Below are 21,905 nucleotides of genomic sequence, written 5' to 3'. Positions count from 1 at the left end.
TTTAATTAAAAATTGTTGATTGCACAAAACTTGTGTCTAATATGTTACTCTGCACGATGCGATTGCTAGCTTTATGAGTTCTATTATGCTAAAAAAAATTAGTTAGGCACGCCAATGTGTTTCAATTCATTCGTTGTGTAAAGTTAATAGAAAGTTGTTACCAAATCTGGTGTGTGTGGGTGCACTAAGTCAAGTGCACAAAAATCTAACATGGTACTAAAGCATGGTCTCTAAGAAGGGCAATTGGATTTGAGATTGCACAGGTGACAGCTCTGGTAGGGAGTTGTAGGAACTGTTACAAGTAGCAGCACTATTTTGAAGACACATGCAAAGAGAGTTGGCTAAGGATCAGCAAGCCTAGTGAGACATGGAGCAAAATCCAGTCGACAAAGTACTTGTTGAAGCTTGTTATAGCTTTAGAAAGTCTTCTACATAGGCTTGGTGTCTTGGCATGTAGGAGATGGTTTATCGCATCTTTAGGTATTTATGTCCTCTTTTCTAACTCTAACTTACGAAAAGTACAAAAACTAAAGTCAATTAAAAATTGTGAAATATTAAGTCATCTTTTAATGATAAATAATAAAAGTATTTAAGTGACTTAGGAATAATCCTGACCATTCATCTCCTAGATCTTCTAGAAGGGAGATTAGGGTTAGGGATTAGGGCTTAATGAAGATTATAAAAAGAAGTCTAAGGAAGAGGTGAAAATACAAGAGAGGGGACACAACAAGAGAAAGTGATTTTCTCTGGTGCAAGTGACATAGAAGACAGAAGCATGTGGGTATTGCAAACAACCAAGTTGTGAGTGCTAGCAAGGCTTAGCCAGACTATAATAAGCAAAGAATGAAGAGTGCGGGAGGATTCGAGAGGGTTTCCAGGAGGCCAAATTGTTGGAAATTGCAGGGCCAAATTGTTGAAGCAAGAAAAAGGTCAATTTATTGGAGAGGCCAATTTGCAAGCACCGAATTTCCTGTAATAGCAGAGGTTGTGCGAGGGGAAGACACAGGGCCGAGTTACTGGTGAATAAGTGGGCCAAAATTCTCTATGCTGAATTTCTTCGAAGGCTGATTTCCAGTGTGTCCAAATTCCTAGGGCCAAATTCTTCCAGTGGGGCCAAGTTACAAATTACAATCAATGCATATTTCCTTGGTTGCGATGGGAGGTTGTGGTGCAAATACAGTCAGGGCCAACAGGGCTACGCACACCGCAGGAGAAAGAAACCGCACAGATGGGTGCAATAGTGCAAAAATTGCAAAGAGGCTAGGCTGAGACCATGAGCAAGACAACAGCTGACAAGGCTGCATAAGGCAGCCGTCAAAACAGGGTTGTGGAAGCAATGCCACAAAGTGGGGTGAAGGATCATGTCGTGGGCAAGGTGCCACATGGGGCATGATTGAGTAATTGCAAGATGCAGTAACCGACAGAAGTTATTGGGCAAAGGATTTGTCACAACAAGCACAAGACAATAGAGTTGATAGCAATTGAGAAGCCCACTAGTTGAGACCATACAGAAAGCATAAAGGTTTTCCAATAGAATTAGCAGAGGTTAGCGCTCAAAGGGAGAGAGGGAGGCCATACCAGTCAAGGGTTTCGCAGCAATTCTCATGAGACTTCGCACTGGGAGCTACAAGATAGAGAATGAGGCTTGGGATGTTGCACAAGAACTAGAGGGTAAGCCAGTTCCGGGTGGTTCTTCCAAAAGTACCTTCATCGCTAAGAGGGAGTGTTAGAGTTTGTAGCTCAGGCAGATACTTCTGCGTAGGTCTAAGTGTTCCTGTGATAGGAGAAGGCCAAGTCCTCAGACCCCTTGAGGGCCGAAAGGGCTTGTAATTGTCAACAAGAGAGTACCTTGTGGCCTGACAAAAGAGCATCTTGCCAAGGAGAAGGCCAGGTAGGCCTCAAATCTTTGAGGTTCGAGAGGGCCTGTTGAAGGTGGTTAGTGAGAGAGTGATTCTGTCAAGAGTAAGAGGTCGAGTAGGCCTCAGACCCCTTCAAGGCTTGTGGAAGGAAGTCAACAAGAGAGAGCTTCTTGTGGAGAAGAAAGCCGAGAGGGCCAGTGGAAGGTGATTTACAAGAGATCATCTTGAGGAGGAGAAGGTGTATTAGGCTTCAAATACCTTGGGGGCTGAGAGGGCCTGTGGAAGGTGGTTGGCAGAAAAGCATCTTGTGGATTGTGAAGGCTGAGCAGGCCTCGGACCTATGAGAGGGCCGAGAGGGCCTGTGGAGGAACAAAAAGGCTTGAGCAAGAGCAAAAGGACGTGCAATTGCATAAGAATTTGAGGGAGAGATTCTCTCAAGTAAGCAAGAGATCTGCATGAGTAATATTACAAGTTTGTTGTGAGTGAGATACTCAATTGCACCAGGTCCAAGGAAACAGCACAGAGCAGCATAAAAAATCCAGATCAACCAGATCACAGGCAGATCTAGGTCAAATCCAGGGTAATTGTTGTATATGTAATTTCCTTGAGTACCATTATCCCAATAAGGGAGTCGGAGTAGGTTCTGGGAATAAGTTAATGAAGAACTGTTGATTGGGCAGAACTTGTGTGTAATATGTTACTATGCATGATCTGATTGCTGGTTTTAAGAGTTCCGTTGTGCTAAATTTGTTTCTGGTTAGTCACATCAGTGTGTTTCAGTTCATTAGCTGTGTAAAGTTAATAGGAAGCTGTTACCAAATTTGGTGTGTGTGTGTGCTCACTGATTCAAGTGCACAGAAATCTAACATAACCTAGGCACTCCATTAGAGTGGTGAACACTGTTTGTAAACCCTAGGCTTCTTCATCTATAAAAGAATGGCAGGGTCTCCCACTAACATGATTAGCAAGTTTTAGTTTTGAGATGTTTGCATTGTTAGTTTATAGAAAGAGTTAAAAGAATACCAATGTTGTTTTGAGAATTCAGGTGTGTATTTATTGTTCATACTTCCAGCAGTATACATTTGCAGGTTATCGTACTCAGTATTTGTTGTTTGGATGAAGTTTTCAGTTTTTAGTTACATAGTGTTTAGGTTGATTATCTGAGTGCAGAATTCACTTTCCATGGTCTGGACTCTGAACATTAACATTCCTGAGTTGTGTTCCACTATGTCAGGAACTCAGTTAACGAAGATTTAACTAATCTTTACTAATTGGTCAGATATTTTTCATTCCCTTGGTTACTACAAGGTCTTGCAACCATATCATATAAAATTAGGTTTTATACATCAGTTTCCTATGCTCAATTAAATTTTTCAGAACTTTGACTAAATATATTATGGATTATACAAGCTTGAAATATCAAAAAAAATTGTAAGTGACTCTTAGAGACATGCCACAAGAGGCTGTATCACATGGTACCGAGTTCCTTCAGCTTATATGCTGGATTCTTGGAGGTATCCATTCTGCCAAAACCACTCAGGACTTGCAATAATCACAGTTGCATATTTCTTTATAATGACAGATATGGCAACCTTTCTAAATCTAAATTTCTCCATATATTTTCTCGTACAAATCATTTAACTTATGACTAAATTTCTGATATACTTCCCAAAGATGAGAAGCACTTCGCACGTGTATGATATGTATTGCTAAAGTATGACAATATATCTAATTTTAAAAAATTGGCATCATCCTCCATAATGAGGACATTGATGGTGGGTCACTGTCCTTTTTTATCTTAAGTATCTATGTGCTAATTTTCAATAGACATAAGCACAGCACATTAGACATGTATTTCCATCATATTTTGTAATTTTCTGCTTGCATACAGCAGACATTTTATTCAAGGGCCAATGCCATTTTAGGGTTGATAGTATGATTCTTTCTAATATAATGATACAATCTTTTTACAAAAACCCACTCTACAATCTTGTCCAATTCTTGAGCACGTATTTCTTAGACAACTCCCCATGTATTTCTTGCATATGTATCACTTGAGTTCATACGAAAAAATGGGAATCCTCATAAGAGGCCATCTATATATTTTGAATTCCATGATTCACTCTGCTTGCAAAAGGGATTTGTTGGATGATCTTTGGGCAATGAATCAATTAAAAATGGAAATGTACCACAGCTAATGACTGCAAATAAAAAAATATGGAAATGGATATCACATAAGTTGTGAATCATCAGAGTCCAGTGAGCACGTAAGTGAACAAATTATTTCATAAACAAATTTTCAATGTGTTTGTAATGGAAATCTTTTGGATAGCCTTTGAGGAACGGATCAATTAAGAATGCAAGGGCATCGTAGCACACGAGTGCACATAAAAGGTAATGGTTATCTAAAGATGAGGAGCTCTTTGGATATATTTCTCGTGTATCACTTAAGTTCATATTAAAACATGAGAGTGCACATAAGTGGGCTTCTCATTAAACAATTTTTCAATGAGATTGTAATGGGCATTAGATGGACGATCCATTGGCATAAGATCAATGGATGTTTACAAGGCACCACAGTTCCTGACTGCACATGAAATTTATGTATATGGATGTTGCTTGAGGTTTTATCAAAACATGAGATATAACAGAGCACATGAGTGGACATGTTACAACTAAAAATGGAAGGGCATCATAGCACGTCAACGCAAATGAAAGGAAATATTTATATATAAATCAACATGGTATTTCATAAATCATTCTTCGATGTAATTGTAATGGGCATTTGTGTTGGTTGACCTCTCGGCAAGTGACGAACTAAGAGTTCATAAGGCCTTCATAGAACCTAACTGAAGTGTGAACATAAAAGACATTGCTATAAAGATGAGAGGCTCTTTACATGTATATGAATATTCTATACTCGCCTCCGGACCGAGGCTGATGTTTTGAGAAGTTGATACCGGGCGAACTCTGTCGATTTTTGTAATGCAAAATATAGAATTTAAATCCCGGATGAAAAATAAGGAAAAACAAATATATTCCTAATTAATTCAAGTTCATTCAATTGAAACCCAAAGAAAATCAAAAAACAACCAGCTCCAATTTTACTGACCTCGAACCAAAATCAATGCCAGCAGGAAATATGAATCTGTTTGTTTGATTGATTATTTTTCGTGCTTACCTCGCATCTGCCTCGCAGTTGCCCACATCCTCGCCATCTTTTTGCGCCAAAGACAACGTTGCGTCGGAAATATCCTCTCCCGATCTGCCATCCCCACCACCACCATGAATGTCCTTAAACCCTAATCTACTCCTAGCCTCCGAACCCAAAACTCCCAACGGCCATCGCTGACTTCCACTGCTCCCCTTGGAGCAATTGGGGCACATCCAGTCGTCCAACGCCGAAGCATGCTTTGGCCTCAGCTTCACGCATCCCACATGGTAACTTCGCTCACAAACATCGCACACAATGCCGCTAGTACTATTACTACCACTGATATTGCCATTAATCGCCCTGTCGCAGTAACCGCAGCTAAGATTCTGGCCTAACCCTGGTTGCTCTGCTGCGTTCCCCTGCACTGCAGGCAAAACACCGTGATATCTTATAACCAGATTTAACGGGTCCGTGGTAATGTACTGCATGGCGGTTTCTTTCGGCTCCGCGTTTAGATCAATGGTTAGCTTAGGGTTCCGGATCTCCATTTTAGCTGCTGCAACAGAGAATTAATGGGTTTTCTGCTCAATTTAGCGAGTTTCTTTCTGTGTTTTTCTTACCAAATTTCTTATAGTTTCCCTATCCCATTTCTAACATCTACCAACGTTGCCGCTGATGAGAATCCTATTTACTGTTACAGATGGCGTCCTTGTGACCGCTCCATGCAGATTTTCTTCTTCTTCTTCGTTTTGTTTCGTTTTTTGAGTTTCTTTTGGGGATTTTACGCGCGCCGGGAATCGATCTTAGTATGGGCTCGAAAAGAAATCACGGTCCCAAGGATCTCCCGAGAAGATCTGACGGTCGAGCAGCAGGCAGAGGTTGTAGTGCGAACTGATAAAGAAGAGAAGGGAGAAGGAAAAAGAGGAGGATTGGGGATGGGGAGAATAAAAGGGAAAAAACCCCAAACTTGCCGAGCCGGAGATAGAAATAACCCTTGCTAATTAAAAATTAATAAATAAATCAATAAATCAATTAAGATAGTAAAGGAAAATTCGAGAACAATGGGTGGCCGAGTGATTATTTTAATTTAAGTTGAAATAGTTTGACCACCGATCTAATCGATATAAACGAGGGGGACGGCTACGCTGAACGGTGGAAAATGGTTTGTCGCACTCGCGGTACTTTAACAGTTCTATGTTTTGGTTAAGTATTTACCTTCACATGGTTGGAATTTTTTTAATTCTAGTTTTTAATATTTGGATTTAATGTTTTAGTTTAGGGTTTAATTTTAAAGGGTAAAGTTTTAAATTATCAGTTGGATTTTGATTTAGTGATAAATTTTTATTTATTTTGTAGGACTAATTTGAAAGGGTTAAAAGGTAATGGAAATCAAGTACATATATGAAGATGTACAACTTGATTTAGTGAATAATTTATTAAAAAATAAAATATATATAGAAAAGGGTTATAAGGAAAAGAAATTATAAATCCAAGTATTCATGAAGATGTATAATTATTATAATTTTATTTTAATGTTGAACTTTGCTATTAAGGATTATAAGGGAGGAATTAAAATTTATGAAAATTATAAAAATATATATAATTTGAGGTTGAAAGGGGATGGAAATTATAAATAAGTATTTATGAGGATGTATAATTGTTATGTGTTTGAAAATCATATTGTTATGTGTTTGCATCCCTATTAGTGAGGCTATGGAGGTGATCAACTGTCTAACAGATCCTCACGCTGCTAAGTTAGTTGAGATCTGTCTCACTTCTACGTTTTTCTGTTTTGAGGGAGAGTTCTTCGAGCAAACCTACGGGGTTGCCATGGGCTCACCCCTTTCCCCTGTCGTTGCTAATCTTTTCATGGAAGATTTTGAGTCCAAGGCTCTAAACTCTTCCCGGCTCTTGCCAAAGCTTTGGAGAAGATATGTGGATGACACCAATGTTATCTGGTCTCACGGCCAAGAAGAATTAGATCTCTTCTTCAATCATCTCAATAATCAATCATCTGCTATTAAGTTCACTATGGAGCAGGAGGTCGATGGTTGCCTTCCGTTCCTCAATATTCTTATTTCTAAGAATAGTGATGGTTCCCTCGGCCACCAAGTTTTTCGGAAGAAAACGCATACTGAGCAGTATCTTCATGCCAGTTCCCATCATTTCCCGGCTCAAAAGATGGGTGTTCTCAATACCCTTGCTACTCGGGCTCTAAGGATCTCGGATAAGAAGAGTTTTGAGAAAGAAAAATCCCATCTCCTTGATGTCTTTGTTGAGAATGGTTATAGTAGATTCATGGGTCAGAGGGCTTTCCTTAAAGCTTCCAAGAATTCGCTGTCTCAACGAGAACCAAAGGAGCGAGTTCCAGGTGTCCATCTTCCGTATGTTTAGGGGACTACTGATAAGATTGGTAGGATTCTCAGGACGCATAGTGTCCCTGTGACCTTTAGGCCCCTGAACACCATTCGCATGTCCCTCCGATCAGCGAAGGATCCTATCGACCCTAAAGATATGAAAGGTGTGTACTTGATCCCCTGTTCCTGTGGGACCCCCTACATTGGGGAAACTGGTCGCTCCATTAATCAGAGGATTAGTGAGCATGCAGCAGACCTTAAGCATAGGCGAACTAAGTCTTCCGCTTTAGCTGAGCATGCTGAGAAAACCAATCATCATGTTTGTATTGAGGAAGCTAGTGTTATTGCTAAGGTTTCGCACTTCCATCATCGGAAATTTAGGGAGGCGCTTGAGATTGAAAAGAGGCCGAGTAATCTCAATAGAGATGATGGCTGGAAAATCAGTCGGTGTTGGGTCCCAGCACTCTCGTCCTAGTCGTCCTTTTTTTTAGTTTAGTTTATTTGATTTTTATTTTTATTTTTATTTATTTATTTATTCTTATTTATTTATTTATTATTTTTATTTATTTATTTTTATTTATTTATTTTTAACTTACTTTATTATTTTTTAGTTGACTTGTATTAATTTTTCATTCATACCTTCTCTTTCTTTTATATTCATTTATTTATATAAAAATAGTCTTGTTTTTAATTCCTCTAATCTAATTTAACTTACTGTTTTTAATTATTTATTTTATTTAACATAAAATTTTAATTATTTATTAATAATTTTTAACTAAATATTATCATTAAATTATTTTTATTTATTTTATTTTAAGGGATTGGTCCCCCTTGGGTAATTTTTTCCCTTAAATATAATTTTTAATTATTTATTTTTAACTAACTATTATCATGAATTATTTTAATTACTAATTTAACCTAACATTTCAATTATTTATTAATATTTTTAACTAACTATTATCATAAAATTATTTATTAATAATTTTTTACTAACTATTATCATAAAATTATTTTTATTTAATTTATTTTAAGGGATTGGTCCCCTAGGGTAATTTTTTCCCTTAAATATAATTTTAAATTATTTATTTTTATTTTTAACTAACTATTATCATGAATTAATTTTTACATAATATTTTAATTATTTATATTTTTAACTAACTATTATCATAAAATTATTTTACTTTAAGGGATTGGTCCCCCTAGGGTAATTTTTTCCCTTAAATTATTAAAAAGGGTTTTGTTCCCGTTACCTAGTCAAAAGTAGCTGTTGGTCTTTTTAGTCGTTGGAGGCTCTGCTCTGTCTATTTAACTTGCTAAGCTGGATCTGTTTCTTCAACTTGTCCTGATGATGAACCACATTGGTTGGTTCGAAACGCGTCGACAAATGATGTTTCATGTGATCTTCACCGAAAAATCTTTTGTAAACTTGATATGGATCACGGAAGCCTAAACTCTACTATTGCTCATTTTGGTCTTAAGGTGAGGTTATAACCTAAGAACTAAAAGTTTAGTTGTTTGATATTTTTGGTTTTAACGATTGTTCATTATTTTTTATAGGATGTGCATTTAGTTTGTGTGTTAGATAATTTAAGTTCATTAAGTAAGATGGTTGATTAAAAATTTAAATAAAGAGATAAAATGAGGGATGGTAGTGGAAACAAGTTTTATGTAATTATTTTGTGTGTGTTGAATGATTTTTTGTCTCGAGAAATTTCATTAGTTGAAGTAAGATTGGGGATATTCCCCACACGAAGGTTCAATCTTTCTCGATAAGCAACATGATTAGTACAAGCTAACATGGTTGTTAGAACCACGCATGTGATCTCACACTATTAAATACAACATAGCATACCACTTCTTAATTAGGTAATGGGTGCTTGACACTAATTTGAGAAATAAAGAAGTGTTCCTTGTGAGTTTCATTTAGATGATTGTCTTTAGGTATTAATCATTGACAAAGATTAAGGTTACATGAGAATGTAAGAAAATCAAGTGCTCTTAGACAGGTTTTACCAATAAAAATGATTGTATAGTGACTCCCGAGAAGAAAGCATTTTTAGTTATATGTGCATGTGTTGTATGTTTGATTATTGAATTTTGTTGAGTTGTGTTCTATTGATTGAGGGGGTGTTGTCATGGTAACAACCTTTTGTATCATGTACAACCAAACCTCCCACTATTGTATAATTTCCTCATAAAATAATCGGGATTCTATAGATTTTTCTTTGTTTTCTCTATAATTATGATTTATTATTATTTATTCTTGATTTTATATAGTGTCTACATGTTTTTATCTTATAGTTTAGTTCATTTAAACATATGTGATAAATTTTCACAATTATGCAAAGTTTTCAATCAATTTAATCTTTTATTACTTCCTTTGGGAATTATTTTTTCATATCATTTGGTCTAATTAAATTTCCTATTGTTTTGTAAAATGCCAAAACATTCATAAAGAAACTCTAGGTCGTGATATATGGATCAAAGGAATTCAAAGTGTTTATCTGTGTGCATGTTTTCCAAAAATTCCATATATTTGGATGCAAGTATTCCAAATCTAGAACATGTATACATATCATTACAAATTCCAAATTCTTTAAATCTAGATCTGGAAGGAGCCGCTTATAGATTATTTGTGTTTAGATTCCAGTTGGTGCAACATATGTCTACACAGAACTTCCAAATTCAGGATTTTGGATATATAGATCAAGATGAAACTTAATATATCATTATTTGAAACTTATGGATTCAAGATTCCAAATATATGAAACTAAATCTTCCTTTCACCTAATCTTTTATGGCTTTGAAATCACTTATGACAAAGAACTAAATGAATTCAACATATTTTTTAGTTTGCTTATAATGACATGTCATATTACATGTAATTCCATGTGATCGTTAGTTATTTTCATTTATTAATCATACCAAATTGGCGGTTTATGTGGCAAGTGACTTAGAATGATGATATGTATATTGATGTGACAAATTTTACATAGTGATGCAGTAAGAGACATTTTGTAGCTTTTACGGCAAACTACAGAACCATAATTGTTGCTACAAAGCACACAACACCAACCATTTGGTTTTGACTACTCTATTAATGAATTCAAAAAAATAAATCACAAAGCATAAACAAAGAATAATTTAAGTTTGCTCACGGGAACTCATAATAGACTTCAAATATTTGTATTCATTTAGAATGTGTTGTTACATACAATAAATTCAAGTCTGGGAGTGGAGTCCTCATATTACTTGCAATACACGTGTTCTCACACAATGATACCACGTAACAACCAAAACCCCTCGTTAACTCGTACAATAGGCAATCACATTCTCTCTAAATCATGCAACAGCCAAAACCAAAGCAAAATACCTAAGAGCTAGAAGCCAAAATCCCTAAAAGCCCCTTTTCTTCCTTGTTCCCATTTTTTTGTTCTCACGTTGTTGACCTCTTTTTGTTCCAACTAAACTAAGTCATTTTCCATGTTGTCGACCTCTTTGCATTCCAAAATTGAATCAATATGATTCTTCATGTACGCGAACAAGCCAAATAATTGCAACCTGCATTCCATTCTCGTAACACATCTAGTAGCAATTGCACTATAGTAGCAACTGTCAATTCGAGTGTGTCAGCGACTCTACACAATAGGAGTATCAACACGTGATCCTAGGAGTGCTAACAACTCAAAAGTAATCGTCACTTTGATCAAATGTAGCTACATGAGTAGCAACAACTATCAACTAGGTGGATCAACAACTAACATGATAGGAGTATCAACACTCAAAATACATGGGAGTAGTAACACTTATTTTCCTATGTTACAAACTCATATAAAAACACAATTTTGGTTGATGAGGATTTTCTGAGGCCAAGGATGCTCCTACATCACATAGGTTTCACAAGTATCTAAATATATTGATGTCATTGTATTTAGATCCAAGCAAACGAGTTGATGGAAATTGTTGTGGTGTTCCAAATTCTAAATTCCATGTTTTCTTTTCCATCTTGAGTAGTTGGATGAGGGTTTGTTCCGGATTTTTTTAATAATATTTGGAACTTTCTTTCTTATTCATTGCTTCCTTATTTTGGATAATTTATTTCCAACTCACATATCCAAATCAAAGGTTTGATCTAAGTGTAGGTATGATGATAGTCTAAATTTGGGTTAATTTTAATAGGTCTTATCCAAGCCTTTTGAATATCCAACTTTGTTTTTCGTATCCAGATTATGTTACCTATCAAACTTTTCTCCACATCATACATGATTACTCATCTATTTGGAGGTTAACCAAAGGGTTGCAAGGGATAATCCTATGTGTCATCTACTCAACATTTACGTGTCATCTCGGTCCAAACTCTTCAAAATTATATTCCCTATAATTTCAAGATTATAAAATTCTATATACTAGTCCATATATGATTAAGATTAAAAGAATATGTTGCAGTTCATACTTCATAGGATTGGGCAGACAAATTACACAAAGGGATAACTTCTGAACATATTGTAATGGTTTCACTCAATGAACGTGGAATTATTATTTCCTTTATATTAAATATTAAAACAAACCACCAATAAGCATTTCCTATTTTTTGTTGTTGAATAGATCGAGAGACATGGGAATGAATTAGTCAATGCAAAATATAAAAGTGATACATTATTGAATCAAATTGCTTGTTTATGATTGCTTGTGTAAATATAAATTTACTTGAATATAGGTATACCGATTAGCATTTTCTTCATACCTTCCGCAGATCTTTAAGAAACAAGAATAATCTTGATAACCAAAAGAGCGGTTTAAAGGAGAGAAAAAGGGCAGGGGTAGATAAATAAGAAAAACAACATGTTTACGAACAAATAAAGAATAACACACATTTAAAATCCTGAATAAGACACAGTCACGTGTATAACATATTACAATTTATTATATAACGAGCATAGATCCATCTTAACTATGGATCTACCAAGCGTTGAGAGAGATCAAATCTCTCAAAAGTCAAATCTCTTATCATACACAAAACATGAGGACATGTTTGCACCTCTAGAGATTTGATTCCTCTGTGCTTGGCAAATCGAGAGTTAAGATGGATCTGTGTTGGTTCTTAATAATAATATTTATATTTATATAAATTACACACCTCGATATATAGAAATATCATTATTTTAAATTTTATTAAAATCATTAAAATTGTTGGGCCAAAAGGGTAGATGCAACAACCCAATATGAGGGCGATGTGTAATTATGTTTGTGCTCAATTGGAGTTGACATATGTCATTTAAAATGAAAATAAAATATCTTCTAAATAAAAAAATATGTCAATTACAATAAAAAATAATAACGAATAGACGTGTGTAGATAGTTTTAATTAATAGTATTATAATCCAATTTGAAGGAGATGCGATAAAAACATTTCACTGTCACTCTCTATGGTAAATAAAACATTTCAATGTCTATGTAAAATAACTTCTTTTTTTTTTAACTGAAACAGTTATGTTTTATTAGAGAGAAGCAGGTTGGGCTATGCCAATCAACCAAAATACATTCTTCAGGAAATCAGAAGCACATCCTTCCCACTCAGGGGATTGTTGCCTTGATCGGGAAATCAACATTTGTACTTATCATCCAAATTTGCAACGTACATCCTATATTTGCCAGTCTGTCTACTTCCTTGTTTAAACCCGTGAGAATATGGTAAAATTGAACCGCGGGAATTTCTCTTAGAATTCTCTTTAGTCTTGTTAGTAGCTTGTTTAGCATTGGATCCTTTAGCTTTTCCTCACTAATGAGCACTTTTATCAGCACTTCCAAGTCTCCAAAGACTAAGATTTCTCTTGGATTTTCGTCTCTCGCCATTTGACAAGCTTTCAATAAGCCGAGAATTTCTGCTTGGTTGTTGGTTCTCTGACCAAGCCCCCAGCTAAAACTATCTGCTTTGTTCCCATTCAAGGAAAAAATCACCCCGCCTGCACCTGACTTTCCCGGGTTGCTTGTGCACTTACCCTGGGATCTCCACCAATGTTGAAAGTTGTCCTCTGAATCTCGAATTTGCCATCTTTCCTTTTGAATTGGGTGAGGATTTGCTTTGATTCTGACGCTGCTGGAATAAACATCCAACCACGTCCTTTCTTTAATTAGAAGGGAATTGTCATCTTTGACGGGGAAATGATTAAAAGTTTCTAAGAGCAAACCCTTTGCTCGGGCAGCCACCATTGCTGGAGTCCAATCTGTATTGTTGAAAATGATATCATTCCTGGTGAGCCAAAGCTTCCAGCAAACATATTTTGGGACAACCATCCACACTCGGAGCCAAAGAGACTTGCTAGTGATGTTATGAGGATAATTGTCTTTCCAAGAGGTAAACATTGAGACAACTGAGACAAAATAATTTAATTTTATATTAAGTAAAAAAGAGCTATATTTTCACATTTTACTGAGGAAGATACACAGTTCTTATATTTTTTTAAAATATTTCAATGTAAAACTTATATTCATGTTAACTAATTTATTTCAATATTAACTTCATATATATAAAAACAAAAAGTTAAAAAAGAAGCCTTAAAAATAATAAATGTTTTAATGGTCAAAGAACAGAAGTAATTGAAAGTAAAAAATTCAACAACTTTGCAAGAAGAGAAAATTGTGTACTTTGTTTAATTCATAATATAAATTTAATGTTATTTTAAAAATATTAATATTAATATTAATAAAATTCAAAGTGGGTTAGAAATAAAATATTCCAATATGTGCAATTAAGTAATATTAAAGTGTACAAAAAATTAATAATAATAAAAAAAAAATGTGAAGAAGCTCCATGAATAAAATATTAATTATGTGAACAAAGGCCATGAATAAAATATTTTAATGGCCATATTAAGTAAATGTTTCAATCTCAACTATGTATATGTTATAGCATTGTTTGTTTGTTTGTTTGTTTGTTTTTTTTTTTTTTGTTTGTTTTTTTTTGTTTTAAACCAAAATAGGACATATTTTTTTAAAATTGAGTTTAAATGTTTAATTGTATAATTGGATTGTTTTACGGGTTTTCAGGAGATTGAAACCATTGATGCGTTCAAAAATATATTTTAAACAACAAAAAATTGTATTCTTGCTTGAAATTGTATGATCTAATTCTAGTGAAAAGGATTATTTCGTGAATGTTAAACTATGCCTATATTATGTATGGTTTAAAAGAAATTGAAAACAATAATAAATTCTTATGCTTAAAACATTTAAAGTAAACATATTATTCTACATCTTTTTATCATTTTTGTCTAGAATTCAACAAAGATGTGTTAGAATTTTAAGTTTAAGCTATGCACTCTACCCAATCCAAGTGTTCAATGAGATTTTTAGGTAGTTGATTCCATTATGCATTAAAAATTGCAATTTAAATACTGAAAATTTATATAACTTTAGAAGAAAAAAAAAGCCCCGCCTCCGACTCAAGCAAGGTTATAACTCTAGCCAAAACCCCCCACCTCCGTCTCAAGCAAGGTTAGCATAAGGATAGCCAGACTTGGCTCGACCATTGGGGGATAAAGGAGGAGATCATCTTGGAGAATAAGGATAATATTAAAAATACTATTACTTCCAAATTTAAGGATAAGTTATGGGATGATAAAGAGTTAAAGGAAAAATGAAGCTAAGTTATTATAATGAGGTGATAAACCTCAATCTTGCTAACAAATATCTTTTTATCTTGACCAATGCCAAGAAGAAAATTAACATTGCGAAGATAACAACTAATTCTCTGGAGCTTCGAAGTCAAACCCGACTTTGGTCAATTCCCAAAACACATTGGAATGAAAGAGTTTGTCGTATTTGTGATACTCAAGGGTTGAAGATGAAAAACACTTTCTCCTAGTTTCTTTGCTCTTACTCACATTCGTTCTCATTTCCAAAACCTTTGCCACACTACCAACCTTCTTGACTTGTTAAGCCAACAAAACTATAATGATCTCAGAACATTTATCTCCCTTCTTTTTTATCATAGAAATAAAATATTAAAGAGTCTCATAGACCATATGATGGGACCAGCCCGTAGTTCCACGCAATAATGCTAATCAAATAACACAATAATGCATTGATCAATAAGTAAATGATTAAACAGTGATTTTATGGCTTAACAATGGTGATTAACGGTTAATTATTGGATGATTATGGACTTCGTTTAGGTGGCATTTATGACTGACATTAATCCCGTTGTGCTGGCGGTCCTTGCCTTGGTTATCGTTCTTCCGCTCCTCGGTCTACGCCAAAACCCTGTTTACCATGTCATTTGTTCATTTTTGCTCTTGTAACTTGGTTGCGCTGAGGGTTTCATCTGGAAGTGAGTTTTTGGCTATGGATGGGTGGAAATGAGCCACAGGCTCTGCCTGCGCCAGCTATGGGTTGTGCTACTTGCTGGTGTGGCTTTGTCGCTTGTCCTGGTGACTAGTTAGCTTGTTCGTGTAAGAAAATGACCATTGTAATTGTCTGTTCGGCTACTCAACTAATAGTTGTTCCGCTGTTCTCATTTCTTTGTGGTTCTCCAGCTTGTTAAGTTTAACTAATGGTGTGCATGCTACAGGTCGTAGTTGCGGTGACCTCCTCTTGCTTTCAATTCGCTCCAGGTAAGCTATCACTTCATGATTTTTTTTTCTCCTTGTCTTTTTCTGGTTCTAACAAAAATCGTTCGTCGGTCTCAAGTTGTCACCATGGATTGTGGCTCAGTTGGTTTGCATTCTTCCCGCGCGGCTAAACCTCCAGGTAAATTTTTTTCACTGTGTATACAGTTCATTACCCTTCGTTTGCCTTTCACTATGTATACAGTTCATTACCCTTCGTTTGCCTTTCACTGTTGACAGTTGGGCTGACAGTGTTTCCCTATTTTGGTTTCGCAGGTCGGTGGTTTGCTCCTTGACGTGGTTGGTGTGAGCGCCACAGCTCTTTCCCGGTAGTCTCTGCTATTGTTTCAACTTGTTTTTTAATTGTTAGTCTATGTTGATTCTGTTGGACTGAGTCCAGATCTTGTCTATTTGGAACTCCTGTGTTGTCGCTATGCGACGGCTAGTTTGATACAAACCCTCGTTTGTAATCCACAGTTGTGTAACTGTTAAATATTGTTTTGGAGCTTGATACAAGCCCTTGGTTGTATTTCGCAGTTCTAGAATTGTCAAGTTCTGTATAGGAGTTAGGCCGTCCAAAACCCTCACCTAGGGTTCTGCTGGTTCATTTGGTTCTTTGACTGTTCGTTGGGTTATACCTGGACTCTGTCATATGTATACAAATATTTTGTTTTCGGAATGAAAGGAAATATAGTGTATTCGGTTGTATTTGTTACCTCTGTCATGGATTTGGTTACTCGGCATTTATTTACCTGTTCTTGGTTGAACTGCTCGAAACGTGCCTGGTTCTTTCGGTTGTGGACTCCGGTTGTTGTTTGCCAACCTTCGTGCTGGGATTTCTCGTGCAATTTTTCCTTGTCTACCTCCTCTTCTTTAGGAGAGAAAATAAATGAAAGAGTATGCATGCATAGTATCTGCTTATTTTGGTTTATTCAATGACTAGGAAAACGTAGATAAAACATTTCAATGACTATTACAAATGGATTCAAATGAAAGAAAATTATTCTCTGTCTTCTATTATTGTACTCATATGTTGAACCCGTCAGAATGATTTACATTTTGAATTTGTACTATTTTCCCACAGTTACCTGAACTGTGCACAGTTACGCTTTAGTTGTTTATTTATTAGTTACCTAACTGTTAGTTCATTCGGTTCTTCTTGCACTACAAGATTTTACAATTAACATGGATGTTTTTTTTTTGTTCCAAATGGAAGAAACCGTTATTCACTAAAAGACAGACAATGTTGACAGTGACCCTAACTAACTATATTGTTTCTTAACTAATACTGAAATTAAAAAGAAACAACAAGTCCCTACATTCTGCTTTGACTAACTAAACTTAAAGAAACCAAACACTGATAAAAATGTCCACCTTGGCGGAGACCAACACCCGGTCATGGTGCCCTTAGCTGGATGCTCCTGCATCAAGCTCCCGGGGTAAAAAGAGATCATGACTCCAGTCCATGAGCTTCTCGACTGCAAAAAACCCACCTGCTCTATCTGTCTGGCATCAAGCCACGAACTGTCCTAAATAGGACGGTTCTTCCAGTTGACCAGAGATTGCAGATACTCTTTCCGCCGAGTTCGCTTGTCCACCTGAGTGTCGAGGATCCTCTTGATCTCGAGGGGCTAAACGTAAGGCATTTGTCTCATCCAAGTCTCACTTCTGTCTTGGGTGTCTTGTGTAGGCCGTGTGGTATTGTCTTCCTCTGAACCAACAGTGTATGGAAATAGGTTTGCCACATTAAAGATGGGCGAGATGCCTATTCCTAGTGGTAGCTGTATTTCATAGGCATTAGCTGAAAATTTCCAGAGAATTTTGCAAGGACCTATCTTTTTGTACTTTAGCTTGTTGTATGCACCTCTCGGAAAACGTTCCTTACGCAGATGTGCAAGGACTTCATCCCCCATGTTGAACTGTACGTCTCTCCACTTCAAATCTGCTTGCTGCTTATATTTTTTACTGTTGTTCTGCAACTTTATTTTCACCTGCTTGTGCAAATCATTCATCACTTTAGCAAATTCTTCCCCATCAGCACTCCGTCTTTCCTACTGTCCTAGATCTCGTAATTCATGTATTCCGCGAGGATGCATGCCATACAAGATCTGAAAAGGACTGTAACCCGTGCTGCAATTGGGTGAGTCGTTGTAAGCGAACTCCGCCTGGGCAAGTACTCAATCCCACATTCGCGAATTTTCACCGATCAAACTTCATAGCAGGTTCCCCAGACTCCTGTTTACCACCTTTGTTTGCCCGTTAGTTTGCGGGTGATAAGCAGAGCTAAAACTTAACTGTGTGTCCATCTTCTTCCACAGGGTGCGCCAAAAGTGCCCTATAAACTTCACGTCCCTGTCAGAGAGAATGGACTTAGGTAGACCGTGTAGTCTGATGATCTCTGTAAAGAACAAGTGGGCCACATGAGTGGCATCGCTGGTTTTTCTGCAAGGGATGAAATGCGGCATCTTCGAAAACCGGTCCACTACTACCATCACCCAATCATAACCTCGTTGTGTCCTTGGTAGACCCAAAACGAAGTCCAAGCTGACTAAGTCCCACAGTCTACTTGGAATGGGCAATGGTGTGTAGAGTCCTGTATTCTGACTGTGTCCTTTTGCCAACTGACACACTTTACATCTGGTCACAAATTTCTGCACATCCCTTCGCATTCTTCGCTAGTAATAAAAATGGTTGAGCTGCTCTATTGTCTTATCTATGCCGAAATGTCCGGCGAGACCTCCATTGTGTTTCTCTGGAATGATATTCTCTCTCATTGAGCAGTCAGGAATGCATAACTGTCCTCCTTTAAACAACAACTTTTCCTACAAATTATAGTCCAACCACGAACTATTATTTCTTACCAAAAGGATTATGACACGCTTTGTAATCCTCCTTGAAATTCGTGTCAGTCTGATACAAATCTTTCAAGTGCTCAAAGCCCCGCACTTGTATGGTACTCTCCTGCAAGAGTAAGGCTCTTTTGCTCAACGCATCCACCACCTTGTTGGCCTGCCCGCTGATATGTTTCAACACAAAGGTGAAACTTTTCAAATATTCAACCCACTTAGCATGCTTGTGATTCAGCTTCTGCTGTTGCATCACATATTGCAGTGCAGAATTATCCGAGAATAAAACAAATTCATTCCCCAGCAGATAGTGTCTCCAATGCTCCAGTGCTTGGACGACAGCATAGAATTCCTTGTCGTAAGATGAATACTTTTGTCTGCTTTCATTCAACTTCTCGCTGAAAAATGCAATAGGTTTGTCTTCTTGACTAAGGACAGCTCCAATGGTCGTACCGCTTACATCACAGTGAACCTAAAAAAGCTTTTTAAAATCTGGCAATCTCAGGATCGGTCTCTCTGTGATATTCTTCTTCAGTAGCTGAGAACTCCTTTCTGCTGCCTCGGTCCAACAAAAATGCTGACTTGCCTTCTTTATAGTATCCAACATAGGTGTGCAGATTTCACTAAAATTTCTAATAAATTTTCGGTAAAAACTTGCTAGCCCGTGAAACTACGTACCTCAAACCGACTTTTCGGGGATGGTCAGTTGCCAATTGCTGCAATCTTCTTCAGGTCCATCTTCAACTCGTTTTCTGCAATCACAAAACCCAGAAAAACTAATTCTTTTTGCAGAAAAGTACACTTTTTCATATTTATCAACAGCTTATTCTGCTGCAATTTTTCCAGCACTTTTCGAACATGTCAAAAGTGTTCTTCTCTCGTCTTGCTGAAAATTAATATGTCGTCTAGGTACACTATTACAAACTTCTCAATGTATTCTTTCAGCATTTCATTCATTAATCACATAAAGGTACTAGGTGCATTGCTTAGTCCAAATGGCATTACTAGCCACTCATACAGTCCCTCATTAGTCTTGGAGGTTGTCTTCCACCCATCCTCTTCTCGGATTCGAATCTAATATACCCACTCTTTAAATCAATCTTGGAAAAATATGTTGCCCCGCTCAAGAAGTCCATCATTTTGTCCATCCGTGGCAATGGAAATCCGTGTCGAATGGTGATCTTGTTAACGACCCTCGAATCTGTGCACATCCACCATTCTCCTCCTTTCTTGGGAGCAAGAACTGTTGGAACTGCGTAAGGGCTCAAACTCTCCCTTATCAGCCCTTTATCTAGCAATTCCTGCACCTGTTTTCTGATCTCTTCATTGTCTTTGGGGCTCATCCAATATGCTGCCTTATTCGGCAAACTTGCTCCCAGTATAAAGTCAATGTGATGACTTATACTTCTCTTAGGGGGCAGTTTATCTGGCAAGTCATCCACTACTATATCATTGAACTCCTGCAACATCTGCTGAATTTCCGTAGGCAAATCTAACACCTCTGTGTGTAGCAGCATTGTCTTCACTCTTCTTACAACAGCATAGCTTACTTCACTGTCTTCAATCTGCTTTAAAAACTATTTTCCGCCCATTAATAACACTCTTGTCCCACTTGTTTTTGTTGTCTCTTATTCTTTGATGGGCACAAGCGTGTGCTTGATCTCATCTTTGACAAACTTATAACAGTTTGTCTTCCTGTCATGTACCACCTTTCTGTCAAACTGCCATGGTCTGCCTAGCAGTATGTGACATACATCCATCGGCATTATGTCACAAGTGACCTTATCCTTATATCTGCCGATATGGAACTCCACTTCGCATTGCTCATCTACCAACATCTGATGACCTTTTTGCAGCCATGATACCTTGTAAGGAGTGGGGTGCTTCAATTGCTTCAACCCCAACTTCTCCACCATCTCCGTGGCAACCATGTTATCTGTGATCCCGCTATTGATAATCAGCTTATAACACTTACCGTGTGATTTACAAACTGTCCGGAACAAGGCTTTCCTTTGAGTTTGCTCAGTTGTTTCCTTGGCTGGTTTCAGCAACACCTTGTTCAAAACTAAGGCTTCCCCTGTTTTCGACACATTTTCTGCTTCTTGGGGAGGTGCCTCTACTTCTTCTGGTTGTGCGACATACACACCCCTCTGTCCAGCTTGTTCCGCCTCAAGATACTCAAAAGATCTGTGCCCCCACTTATGGCACCTGTAGCACTGATAATTAACTCCTCTTCCTTGGCCATTTCCCCTTCCTCGGTGATATGGCCTGCCACCTCTCGTGTTATCACCTTTTTCTGCTGTCCCATAAGCTTTGGAACTGTTGCCTTCCTCATTACTGCTGGCAGTTCGGCCTCTGCCATAAGGCTGTCCTCTTCCTCTGGTAGTTCCCCGTCCTCTCCTAGCATTTTGTTTTCTAGTGATCTTCTCCTCTGCTTTCATAGCACTATGATATGCTTCTTCTATGTTTTTCGGGGAAAGAATTCTGATTTCATCTAATATTTCTAACCTTAAACCATTCACATACCTTGCTGTTTTCTCCGGGGTGTCTTCCGTATAACCGGCTCTTAAGTTTACCTGGTAGAATTCTTCAGTGTACTCCCTCACTGTCATCCCTTTCTGCTTCAGATTCTGCACTTGCCGATGTAGTGCAATCTGGTAATCCTTAGGCAGAAATTTGCCTTTCAACTTGGCCACCATCCTTGACCATTTCTTGATTGGCAACTTGTTCATCCTCCTTCTCTCTGTCTGGACACTGTCCCACCACAGGGCTGTGTGTCCCTTCAGCTTCGTTGCAGCGAACTTAACTCTCCGATCTTCACTGACCTCTTCACACTCAAAATATTTATCCAGCTCATTGATCCAGTCCAACAGAACCTTTGTGGACAAGCTGCCGTCATAATTTGGGATTTCTAGTTTAGGCTTGCTGCTCGCTAATAGGACCGACCTCAATAGTCTCATTTCCAGCCCTTCTTCATCTGATCCATCTGTTGTCACTATGGCTTCTTCTTCGCTGTCATCTCCTAGGCTTTTTCTTCGCTGTCATCTCCTACCTCTGGATCCCTTCTCCTTCCTGCTTCAACT

The 21,905-nt window shown here is 37.2% G+C and overlaps 1 protein-coding gene across 1 annotated transcript in view; it reads right to left on the bottom strand.

The window, feature by feature from the left end:
• The window catches only part of MBD9 (methyl-CPG-binding domain 9), a 225,822-nt gene extending 219,850 nt beyond the window's left edge, over positions 1–5,972 (bottom strand). The window contains exon 1 of the mRNA XM_089374975.1: positions 5,041–5,972. Coding sequence (XP_089231101.1) covers positions 5,041–5,561 — 521 coding nt within the window. The 5' untranslated portion in view covers positions 5,562–5,972. The remainder of the gene's footprint in view (positions 1–5,040) is intronic.
• Between the last annotated feature and the right edge of the window lie 15,933 nt (positions 5,973–21,905).

The sequence above is a fragment of the Pinus tabuliformis genome, chromosome 8, assembly GCF_031772625.1.
Source record: "Pinus tabuliformis cultivar Carrire ecotype Pingquan chromosome 8, CPIR1, whole genome shotgun sequence".
Classification (NCBI taxonomy): Eukaryota; Viridiplantae; Streptophyta; class Pinopsida; order Pinales; family Pinaceae; genus Pinus; species Pinus tabuliformis.
Note: the sequence above shows the minus strand (reverse complement) of the source record. Positions and strands in the feature narration are given on the sequence as shown.